The 12,383-nt window shown below is 48.6% G+C and overlaps 1 protein-coding gene across 1 annotated transcript in view; it reads left to right on the top strand.

Moving 5' to 3' along the window:
* The window catches only part of LOC135899525 (phospholipid-transporting ATPase ABCA3-like), a 138,310-nt gene that overhangs the window by 24,717 nt on the left and 101,210 nt on the right, over positions 1-12,383 (top strand). The window contains exon 5 of the mRNA XM_065428809.1: positions 8,819-8,968. Within this exon, the coding sequence (XP_065284881.1) occupies positions 8,819-8,968 (150 nt within the window). The remainder of the gene's footprint in view (positions 1-8,818; positions 8,969-12,383) is intronic.

The raw sequence follows: 12,383 nt of genomic DNA, 5'->3' as shown, positions 1-12,383 counted from the left end.
TCCAGGACTGCCCGGCACACGCTTCATGTGCAACGCTCGTTGCCTGAAATCAACCTTTTGGGCAGTCCGGGACTGTCATAGACGGATTTGGCCTGTCAACAGGCCAAAGCAGCTCTCTCTGAGTAACAGGAATTAACCAATCTTTAAGGAAATGATTTTACGTCCTTCGTAGAACGGAAGCAATAGGTGGTGTCCTAATATCATCCCCAGCGACGAATAATTACCTCTGTAGAGAACCTCGAAGGCCATGGTCCTTGGCGCCAGAAACGACTGAAACAACCGAGAACGCGTCACGGCAGCCATGACATTACAAGTGTCAATGTCTACGTGACTATGTGACTGCTTACCAGGGTGGTAAGGAGTGTGTGACGTCATAAGAGTCCGCTTGGGAACGTTTGAAGTCATAGAGGAGCAAGGACATCGTGCAGCGAGGTTATTGTACTGAAACTGTCGGCAACACTTTATAAAAGAACGTCAGCCCGTTATTACGGTAAATTATCACAGAATAATATGTGATAACTTTTGTTTTGTTCTGTTACTTTTGTTTGCCTTCAGTGAAGCATCATGCTACAGGTATTTTTCGCTTTCTTTCTTCATTATTTTCGCGTCAGAACAATTGTTGGTTTGTCACATCGTGGCTACTTTTCTGGCTACCAATTAAAACTTTCACCGCAGTTGTCTACTTTTGTGGGCAACTTTTCGAAAAGTTTCGGCTCCTTTTTCTGCTAAAGAGCTGGCAACCCTGAAAGAGATCGCGCCCGTGAAGGGAAGTGATGCGTAGACTGGCCGTTTGCAGAAGAAGAGGGGGTTCGCCGGCAAGCTGGTTGAGTTTCTCGAGCGTATGCATTTCCTGAAGAAGCTCCTTCTTCGAGATTTGCTTCGAGCTACGCTGAGGATGTCGGGCTCAAGACCGACATGGGTGAATACGAGTGGACACTTGGTGCTCTTATTCATTCTGTATTGTACATGTTGAACTATTAGTGCGTGTTGTTAAATATTTTCCAGAGTTTTCTTAATACTCATCTGCATTGCATTGTGATGTGCCTAGCCGAAGTGTGCATGTGTGAATGCAAATGCCTTATTTGCAAATACGTTTTGTTGAGTTTTGCCAACTGTGGGCTTTGACTAGGTCTTTTGACCACAACAAGCGTTCGCTGGGGCACCAGAAGGCCTTTTATTAATTGTCCGTGCTTTAGCGGGGTTATTTTTGGAGGCTGATAAGTCGGCTTTGGAATTGGCACGGTGTTGGCGCCTCGTTCACGGGGTGTGTGACACCGAGCATTTAAGTTAGTGATTGCGGTGCAGAACTAGCGGGTGGCTGCAAAGAAAGGGACACTACACGAAAATACACGTAGCATTGCGTGCGTCATTGCTGTTGTCACTGCGGCAATTCCATACTGTAATCAGTGAACAACTAGTCCCTCGAGAAGTTGATCACCTAGACCAACGTGCAAGTTAAAGAATCTAAAGCTGTATATTCCAGATTCCTCCATTACGGCCTGCCTCATAGTTCCAGTGCCATTTTGGGGCATCCCATTGCATGAATCGATCAGTAAATGTGGTCTTAAGTGCCTAAAGGTTGTGCTGGTCACTGCTTGCTTCTCTATATCGGGGCAGTCGAGTCTTAGTTGCACCCTTGCACAGAAAAGGACGAAGACTTTCTCGAGCAGCACCAATAAATGAGGCAACAACAACGACAACCAGAGTGATGCGACTTCGTGTCCCACGATTCTCATCTCCACAGTGGTGACCTGGAGTGGCCAAATGCAACGCTTCCAGCGATCACCGGAGCCCGCAACACTGTTGTGCCCCAAATCGACTGTATGAGTTCTTTGGGTGTTTACCCCAAGGCAGCAGCCAGGCACTGCTGTCACCGAGACGGCGACAGCAGTGCTCGACACCGACTGTGACGGCAAAGCAAGCGACTCTCTTAGAAACGACCGCGTCCGCCGCCCTCCGTGGAGGCGGTAACGAGCGTGAACTGTTTCGTGCAAGGAGCGCAAACGATATCTGTTTCCCGATTGTCTCGTCCTTGCTTTGAAGGTTGGATATCGGAGATGGAGTTCTGTGAACTATGCGACACCTCTGATTGGCCGCAACAAGGTCATCCAATTCCCTTGCGTAGGGAACTAGGGAAGCAGAACGTTTTAAAAGCGGGCCCTTGGTGCAGAGAGAGGTATGCTGAGGTGTCCTGACGTCTGCAGACATGTGCGAGCTCTCACTAGAATCTGACGACTTCTTGCAATATGTGAATAACGCATAATAAACCAGTTCCCTATCACTCCTACTTGTGGACGTACTCATCCATATGCCATGAAGGATTCCTTGCCTAAACGCTACCCCGATTCTCAAACACGCCACCTTCACCGGCAGCTCAAGCGATCATTGTTCGATTTTGCCCTTTCTGAACGCAAAATCCTGAAGTCTGATCGAGTAAGCTGAAGAATTGTTCCACCTACTGCGCATCACCTTTCCACGTGTTCGCTATGCCCACATCCAGTGTTCGACGTCCTCTCCAACCCAAGCGCGACAAAAGAGTAGGACGCCGTCAAGGCAATAGTCCTGGAACATATCATGCTGACCGGACGCGACAGCATCTGCAACAGCTTGTTTCCGGAAAGTAAGTCGGTGGCCGCCGATCCACACTGCTTGTCGAACACATGAAACCCTTGTTAGGAGGTAGATCAGCAGCAACATTTTACCAGCAGCTTCTTCGGGACCTCGTTTTCGTCGGCGACTACCAGAGCCCGCGTGCAGATGCTCCTAGCCACAGTGGCAGACCTCTCCCAGCTGACTTTGGCGGTCCAAACTGACGAAATCGTGAAACTTGCCGGACTATCTCCTGCCGCACCAGCTGTTTCATCGGCGCTACGTTTGCTGCGGTTCCACCTCGCCGCCTGTTTCAGTCTGCCGAAATCGCGTAGCGAAACCGCGGAAACTGTGGCAGGACATCAACAGCCTCCGGGACCTTTTCGATTCAATGTCACCACAAACCTATCGAAATGGAGGCCCCGGCTCGTGCTCCAGTTCCTAAACGCGTCGCACCAGCTGCCGCTCTCGATCCCCGTTCACGAACCTCTCACTGAGCCCGAAACGCGGCACTCCTTTATTGCTGGTTGTATCATCGTTTGGGTTCTGCCGTAGAGCGCAGAGCAACCCCCTGTGCATAGCCCGAAAACGAGGACAGAGACTACTAATACCGACAAGTAGTTTTCACGGCACTCGTAATCGCCTCTTATTACACCATCGACGAGTGCAGTGATGTTCCTTGGAGGGAATTTGCCACTTCCTACATGCAATGTTGGGCCGCAACTTTTGGACCAAAGGGAAGAAAGAGAATCTTTGCGATATTGCAGCAAGCGTTAGGTTTGGTGAAGTAAATATTAGGATGGTGCCTTTGAGCAAGCCAATCACTTTGACAAATCACAGCACACCCTTTTTAAGTCCACTAGCCCAACTTTGGGTTGGTCAGCTCCAAGTTGTAGTAGCCTTTGTTGTTGAAAAAGTATACGCGTGCTGTTTTGGTACAAACCGTGAACTGCAGCTTCTTGCGTCAATGTTCGATGAGGTGGCCCTCTCAGAAAGGCTAAAATAGTTGATGCTGAAGCTCTGTTTACGCGCAAAATATGTCGGGGACTGACATTAGAAAGTGACGCCCTTGTATAAGTTCTTTTATAAGCTCTTGTATAAGTTCTTGTATGATTGTCAGGCCGAGATGCAGAATAAACTGTGTCTAACACGCAAAAAATAAACACGCGAAGTGCCTCAAGCGGCCAGTCAAGCAGTAATTTTGCGAGTATTTGCAGGCTTCTTTCACGTCCGGAAAAGCACTTTTAAGCAGCACGTATTGAGCAACAAAGAGCTCTATCGGAAGTTTTTCATGTTGCTCTACAATTTTCTCATTGACACTTTTCATCTAATACTTGAGAAGTTGATAAGTTAAGACTAGTTATGTAAATATACGGAATGTAAAACATACTCCGAGTATCTCCAAGCGATGGCAAACAACATTTCCTTGGTTCTGTCTAGCTACATGGCATTTGCATATTTTAAATCTGGGGCATGATAGTTGGGACAACCTGTGCATATACACACACATATATAGCGTGTCTCACGTTACTTGAGCCATGAATTAAAAGAAAAGAAAGGCGTGTCAAAAGCGAATTTAACCGAACGCATACTATTCGCAATAGTCTATAGTAACTCGGGCAGTTCTTGTTTTCCCCATAACTCACTAACTGATTAGGTTTAATTACCCAACTTTTTAATTCTTGGCTGAGGACTTCAAGTATGATAGGCCGATTTGTAGAGCGCCTTCAGGCACCAGCGATTGAGTTGTTTATATGTAATACGAAAAAGCCATGTGACGGAGCGCTTGCGCAGTTGCATCGTGCTGCTCTAAAGCATGCGTTCGGTGAACAAGGTCGACTCCCGTCCGATGACGGCGAAAATGCATGCTGGCGGCAGAGCGCTGCAGAGGCGATGAAGAACGCCCAGCCGCTTCCCCATCGCCAGTCACGATGCTGCATCTGACCTTGTTCACCGAACGCACGCTTGAGAGCAGCACTGGAGCAGCAGATCTGGTCCAGTGCTGCTCACGGCAGTGGATCGCAACTATTCGATTATATCGCACGAATGGCTTGCTCTCATCCTGGATCTCTCCTAATTCCGCCCGTATTTACACCGGCACGCACTGCTCTGTCATCCTGCACCATCACGCGCTCTGCCGGCTTTCGTCACTCAAGGATCCTACCGGTCGGCTTGGTAGCTGGGCCGTGCGGCTACAAGAATATTACTATACAGTAGTATACAAGGCGGCTCGCCTACATCAAGACGCAGGCTGTTTATCACGTTATTCAGTGGATGAAACACGCCGCGTCCCTGACACCGACGCTTGCGTTTTCTCCGTTTTGCGACTGCTCCACGTCACCGACGAGCAATGCCGTGGTGCCTCCTTGCGTGCCTAGAAGGTCGCCTAGAATTGTTGCCGTCCGAATCACCTCTTGTCTGTCCTCCGGGATGGTGTGTTACACCACCGTAACGTTCGTTCCTGCAGTCCTGCACTACTACCCGCCATTCTCAAGCATCTGCGGTCGGTTGCTCTCCGTGAACTTCACGACTTGCCAACCATCGGTGACTTCGGCGTCTCCCGCACTTACGACCGGATTCGCGGACGCTTACTGTAGCCAGGCCTTGCCCGCTCTATCCGAAAATACATTGAGCAGCGCGAGAAATTGCAGCTCCGAAAAACACCATCGACACTACCTCTTTGGTGCCTTCAACCGCTCGGCGTGCCGGCGGGGCCTTTCTCTCGCGTTGGCTTGGACTTACTTGACCCGATTCCTCTTGGACGTCTGGCAACAAGCGGGTCACTGCGTCTGCAGATTACAGGACGCGTTACGCAATCACCATTGCGCTTCCAACAAGTTGCGTCACAGATGGCGCCAATTTTCATCTGGAACTTGTTGGGACTCAGGGTAGCGTATCCCATCGCTGCCGTACAGCTAGTTGTTGTGACTCTGCGTCCAAGCGGCCATTACGGTTCCGTAGTTGGTAATATGCCAGGTGCCGGGCGATCGAGAGGTCCAGGGCGACGTTCGAGTCTGCAACCGTCAACTGAGCAGACGAAAAACTTCAAGCACCCACGCGTGGGTGGGAGGGTTTTCATCTGCTGCTTCACTGGCGTCCGTCAAAGCAGGTGCCGGCGCATGGCAGGTGGACTGGCGCATGTCTTCGTCTGCTTTCTAATTCTGCGGAGCCTGTTGCAAGGTGTGGCATTATCATATAAAATAATCACATCGGGTATTCCCCCAGATAGTGTATCGGCACTCTCACCTTTCTAAGTTATGTTATTGATTTGCTGAGTAACATATCTTCTAGTATACGACCCTTTGCGGATGACTTCTCAATTTCCAGAACTATTAGCACTCAAGGTGATAATCTACCTTTGCAAAAGCACGATCATTCTTGAAGTGTACGAGCCTTAGCGGACGATTGCTCAATTTACAGAGATATTAGCAGTGAATATGATAATCTAGCGTTGCAAAAGGACGTTCACCTGGTGCATGAGTGGTGTAAGGGTTGGCAAATGACACTAAACATATCTAAGGGCTGCGTAATTGCAGCCATAAAAGCATCATCTTCAACTTGGCGTACGCTATTTGTTCCGCCGAAATTCCGGGCGACTACTTATTGACATTCGTCTTTATTACAATCTTCACTGGTCCGTTCGTGTTGAGATATGCGCTTATGTAAAAAAAAATGTCGCAGTTTCGCCCTAAAAGCGAAGCATCCATTGCTATAGCAAATTAATACACGGCGATACAAAGTAAGGATACTAGTTCTGACAGCCGTGTAAACTCGTAAACATTCGCGTACTAAATTAACAAGCGTGGTGGCAGCGCGCGCAGGCAAACATGAACACACCACACTCGATGACTGCGGACACTCTCTCTCAATACGCTGGCGTGAGGAAGCGCGGTAGCAGCAGCGAGCGAAGTGACCTTCGTGCCGTCTGTCGCTTCAAAGCAAACAGAGGGGCGAGAACACGGCACACGCAAAGCTACGAGCCGTCGGCCCGCCTAGACTGTGTCTCCAAAGCAGATCGCTTTCAAGATAAAAAGGCCGCGCCGTAGCCAGTTGCTGCCGAAGTACAACGCCTGCCCTCCCTCTCCTCCGCCCCGGCACCATGCGCCCGACGAAAGACGGCGCGCTTCCTCTCCGTTTTCCTCCTCTGCGCGCGTGAGATTGCGCTGCGATTGTCTCTTCACCCTCGCACGCTTTCACCTGCACATACAGTATAAAGCGCTCGGCGACGGTGTCATCGCCCTTAGACTTTATACGGAACATCAAGACGACGGCGCCGACGTCGAAAATGCGCATGGAGTGTCCGTATATTTGCTATCGCAATAACATCCCCCCTGCGATTTCTATGTCGGCATCTTCATCAATCTCCATCTGCCATTCTGTTGTAGCGGAGTGACGCAGCTGTGTTAGATATCAGACGCATCAGCTCACCAGGGAGACGGAAGATGACGGGGAATGAGCTCTGGCAGGGGCAAGTCCAAATCCGCAGGTACGACGACGAGAGTAGTATTTGAACAACTAGATTTATTCACTTGGCATCTGCCGTAATTTTAAACTGTGCAAAAATCTACAAACAAAGCGGTGTCATACCCGTCGTCGTCGGCCTGCCTGACCGGCCTGGTCTCCCCTGGTGAAGTTGCGCCGTGTCTGCTGCTGTCTACTTGCTCACTCCCAAAAACTACTCGAACTATCCCTTAAATAAGTTTACACAGCATCCAATAGACACTTTCCTCCACCAATGGGCTACTTCGTTACTCCGACCAATCAGGCAAGCCGACATCATCCAATGAGCGTCAGAGTTCAAGGGGTCAAGAAATGGTCGCGTCAACACTCCGTACACAAAAGCACTCTGACCATAACTAATCGGCTTTTGACAGCCGAGCGTGAGACGATGATGCGTCATGACGTCTCAGGTGCAGCGGCGGCGGCCGGGCGCCGTCACTTTTATTTCTGGACAAAGGTTTCTCCCCGCGTCGAGGAGCCAACAAAATTCCCGGAAAGCAAGCAAAGAGGCCCGCGCTATACTCGTTTCGCGACACTGTCGACAACTGGCCTACCAAACCTTTGCCCACCTACAACTTCAATATGCGTCGTCGATCTGGTCTCGCCATGAATTATGGAGTAGATAAGTCATAATTCGTCAAAAATCGTGCTACCTGTTTTATAAAAAAGCAATTACAATCGTCAATCTAGCATTAGTCAAATTAAGCGCACTAATATGTTTATTAACTTGGATTTCCGCCGTTGTATTGCTGTTCGATGCCTTTTTCATGGGTACTTTTACGATTCGTGGTCTAGTTGTCTCTCGCTTGAAATTCCTTCGCCCACATCTGGTGGACATCATATTCACCTCAGTTTCAAGGCGTAATTTCGGCCGCACACGTCTTTCAACAATGCATCCTTGCCACGCGTCATAGAATTATGCAATAATCTCCCTAGCGATATTGTGCCGATAAGCGATCTTGTTAAATTTCGTGAACAATTCCAACTTTAAATGTCGTTTTGATTTTGTGTTATGATGGCTACTTCCGTTTTATTTGCTCTGCGCTTGCATACTGTTCTTTTTTCTTTCAAACGCAGTTCTTTTTCGCGCGTCTGAACGATTTTTTCATTTCCTGTATTTTTGTCACGTTCGTTCCTTTATATGCTTTCATTGTTGTTATTTTTTCGTAACCTCCTTACCCAGTGCTCATTTGGGGCCTGGAGGGTAATATGAATAAATAGATAAAAATAAATATAAATAAATAAACACGTCGCCACTCACCAGGCCCCATGCTATGCACCAGTGGCTATTTAGTGCTCACGAGGTCGCTTCCTGTGGCACGGACCTCCCTACGACGTGACATGTCTTGTGCCGTGGAGATTGCTCCGAGACCGTGACATGCCACCCAAGCGAATTCTGAGCGTTCACGACTTGCCGAGTATGACTGTATATATTGTGCAGTTTAAATGTTCCTACTGCGTGCGCAGTGTCTTTGTGCTTTGGGGTGTTTTGTATGATTTTTATTTGATTATAAACGTTAGTTTTGTATGTGCAACTTGTCCATGTCTGTATGTAAGTGGCCGGAACTCTTGACATGGTACCGTTTAGAGACTAAACGCGCCATTCCTACTTGCTGAATTCATTTTTGATTAAGGCAACTTTAAAGAAACCTGCGACGTGTTATGGTTAGTGGTACTCCCGGTTCCGCAATTACACTAATCAGTTATTGTTTTCTTTTCTGTGGTCCAGCTTATGATTGACAACATGCCCGGCTGGGTGTTTGCGGGGCATGAAAATAGTTATGAAGGCTTCCTCCAACGTGCACTTTATGTCGGATTCCTAATTCCTCTCATCAGACGAATGAACGCCATACAGTACGAGTTTACGACCGGCACTGCGGTAAGTACAAATGGCCCAAAGTTTTCTTCACATATACGTCATTCAGAACTTTGCACGACATGTCTCCCTATGTCTGTCTGTCTTTCTTTGTTCCTTAAAACATAAAATATTATCACGTAGTAGCGACGGTGAGACGCGCTCACCCGTAAAAGATTAACAAGTCTACGTGTCAATGCCCCCCTCTCAAAAAGCATCGTCCCGATGCTGCAAAGGTAACAAGAGAGCGAAACCCAAGAGGACACTATTAAACAAAAGTAACAAAACAACAAGGAAACAAAGTCCAAGGTAACTCAATCCAAAACAAAAGTTCAAAGTGCATCTACGCGAATTCCCAAAGTTCGTTAGCGCTGGTAGAACGGCTTAAGTCGCGCAACATGGACTACTTCAGACCGTGAGCGGCGCCGCTGGTATAGCGAAATGCCGTCTGGCACGACCTCATAGTCGAGTATGCCAATGCGTCGGATGATCATGTAGGGTCTGAAATAGTGTCACAGTAGTTTCTCACCGAGTCCTCGTTGGCGTATCGGGGTCCAAACCCAAGCACGGTCACCGGGCTGGTACTTGACGTAGTGTCGTCGGAGGTTGTAGTGTCGGCTGTCGGTCCTCTGCTGGTTCTTCATCTGCAGGCGGGCGAGCTGTCGGTCTTCTTCGACGCGCTGGAAATAGGTGGCCACGTCAAGATTCTCTTCGTCGGTGACGTGTGGCAGCATGGCGTCGAGAATCATCGTCGGGTTCCTGCCGTGAACCAGCTTGAACGGCGTGGTCTGTATTGTTTCTTGCACTGCCCTGTTGTAAGCGAAGGTTACGTTCGACAGGATGGCATCCCAGGTCTACCGTTCGATGTCGAAGTACATAACCAGCATGTGGGCGAGGGTCTTATCCAGGCGCTCCGTAAACTATTAACCTACGTAAACCGTAGGCAGTTGTCCTCCTGTGGCTTGTCTGGATGGCAGAATGGCTTGGGTGAGCTCCGCTGTAAAGGCCGTTTCTCTGTCGGCGATGAAGACTTCTGGGGCGCCATGTCGCAGCAGGATGTTCTTGACGAATAACTTCGCCACTTCGGCTGCACTACTTTTCGGCATAGCCTTTGTTTCAACGAAGCGGGCGAGGTAGACCGTTGCCACGACGATCCACTTATTTCCAGATGTTGACGTCGGAAAGGATCCCAAAAAATCCATCCCGATCAGATGAAATGGTTGGCAAGGAGGCTCGATCGGCTGTAGTAATCCTGTTGGCCTTGTCGGTGGTGCCTTGCGTCGCTGACAGTCTCGGCATGTCCTGACCTAGCGGGTGACTTCGGCGGTAAGGTGCAGCCAGTAATACCTTTCCTGTATCCTCCATAGCGTCCGGGAGAATTCGAGGTCCCCAGCGGTCGGATCGTCATGTAGGGCGAGCAGTATACTTCTGGACGCAGCGCTGAGGGAACAAGAAGACGATAGTTGGCCCAGACTGGTGAGAAATTATTCTTTACGAGTAGGCCGTTTTGGAGCGAGAACGAAGACAATCCTCGCTTAAATGCCCTGGGGGCAGCATCGATGTTTCCTCTCAAATGCTCGATGAAGCTTTTTAGCTCAAGGTCTACTCGTTGCTGTTCAGCGAAGTCTTCCACGCTTATTATTCCAAGGAAGGCGTTGTCATCCTTGTCGTCTTGAGGCGGCGGGTCAATGGGGGCGCGTTAGAGGCAGTCGGTATCAGAGTGTTTTCGCCCGGACTTGTAGGTTACAGTGATGTCATATTTTTGCAGTCTGAGGCCTCACCGCACCAGGCGTCCTGAAGGGTACTTTCGCTAGCCATCACAACGCGCGACAGTCGCTGACGAGACTGACCGTCTGTCATATAGGTAAGGCTGGAATTTCGCTGTAGCCCAAATGACGGCGAGGCATTCGTTTTCGGCCGTTGAATAATTGCCTTCAGCTTTAGACAGTGACCGGCTAGCGTAAGCTATCACCCGTTCAAAATCGTCTTTCCTCTGGACTAGGACGGCACCAAGCCCTAGGCTACTGGCATTAGTTTGGATTTCTGTAGCGGCGTCCTCGTCGAAATGCGCAAGTACCGGTGGCGACTGCAGGCGTCATTTGAGTTTTTCAAATGCGTCGGCCTGCGGCGTTGCCCACTTGAACTCGACATCACATTTGGTTACATGTGTCAGCGGTTCAGTAATGCGTGAAAAGTCCTTGACAAAGCGCCTGTAGTAGACATACATGCCAAGGAATCTACGCACTGCCTTCTTGTCGATAGGCAACTGGATGACAGCTGTTTTCTGCGGGTCTGGGTTCCCAACATAATGTAGCGCGAAGACGCAATTACAAAGAAGACACGCAGGACATGTCACAGGCGCTCTGTAATATCACAGTGCCTGTAATCTGTTCTGTCACAATTTTGCCAGCATCACAGCACCTGTGACGTGTTCTGTTTCTTCTTTATAATTGTGTCTTCGCGTTACACTATGTCGATAAGCAAACACCGAGTAGCTCAACAAGTCGTTCTATCGAAATCTTCCTTCCAGGGCAATGTTACTTCGTATCTTCCGTCCCGTAAACTGACTCATGCACCATACCAGTTGCCACATACGCGGGGTGCCTCTTCATGGAGGGGAGACTTTAAGGCCTGATTACGTACATCGCGTGCAGTCTGAAGGTGCAATTAAACAGGTTAATTCATGTTGCTAATAAAGTTTTTAAGCTAGGACTGTTTGCAAATAATCATGCCAGCCAGTCATCTTGTCATATCTATCGTTACTAAAAGTGGCTGGCCAGTGGCGAACAGGAGTAACGATTAAAAAGCTATTTGAATACGGCCCTTTGTGGGCTGAAGAAACAAATTACCGGATTAATGTGAGGTAGGAGCTGGTTCGACTAAAAGATAGGAGACCAAGTGTAAGCTCCCACACGGCGCAAGAATGACCTAAGTTGAAAAAACTCCAATTATCAGTAAATCACTTTATTCCAGTTTTTACTAGACTGAGGGAGGCCAAAACAGGCAGCATGGCAGTACCACTTGACTGGCCTCGTGAACCTGGGAAAAAAGCAGCAGCAGGCAATATTTGCAACACATGTTTACAGCGCAGACAGTTAAACACTACAACAACACAAGCACGTAATTTTATACTAAGAAATTTAAGAAGTCAGGAGATCATTTTGTAATACTTTTTTTGCGGAAAAGGTGTTGACAGATTAAAGAACTTGGGCATTAGGTATTTTAAGATTGCAAATGCTGATGTCTGCGCAGGAGCAGCTCGAGAGAGTCTGTGATTTAGCTCAAAGGTGCTCTAAGTTGAATCCAAAACACCTTATCGTGGCATGTGTTCTCTCAAGCTGTAAAAGTATATACATGCTATTTCGACGGTGTTCACATACAACGCTTAAATGAACACGCGTTCCTCTCTAAAGAAAAGTGCAAGAATTTCTTGAAGCAG

The sequence above is a fragment of the Dermacentor albipictus genome, chromosome 10, assembly GCF_038994185.2.
Source record: "Dermacentor albipictus isolate Rhodes 1998 colony chromosome 10, USDA_Dalb.pri_finalv2, whole genome shotgun sequence".
In the NCBI taxonomy this organism is placed as follows: Eukaryota; Metazoa; Arthropoda; class Arachnida; order Ixodida; family Ixodidae; genus Dermacentor; species Dermacentor albipictus.
The sequence above is the reverse complement of the archived record's forward strand: the minus strand, read 5'-3'. Positions and strand labels throughout refer to the sequence as shown.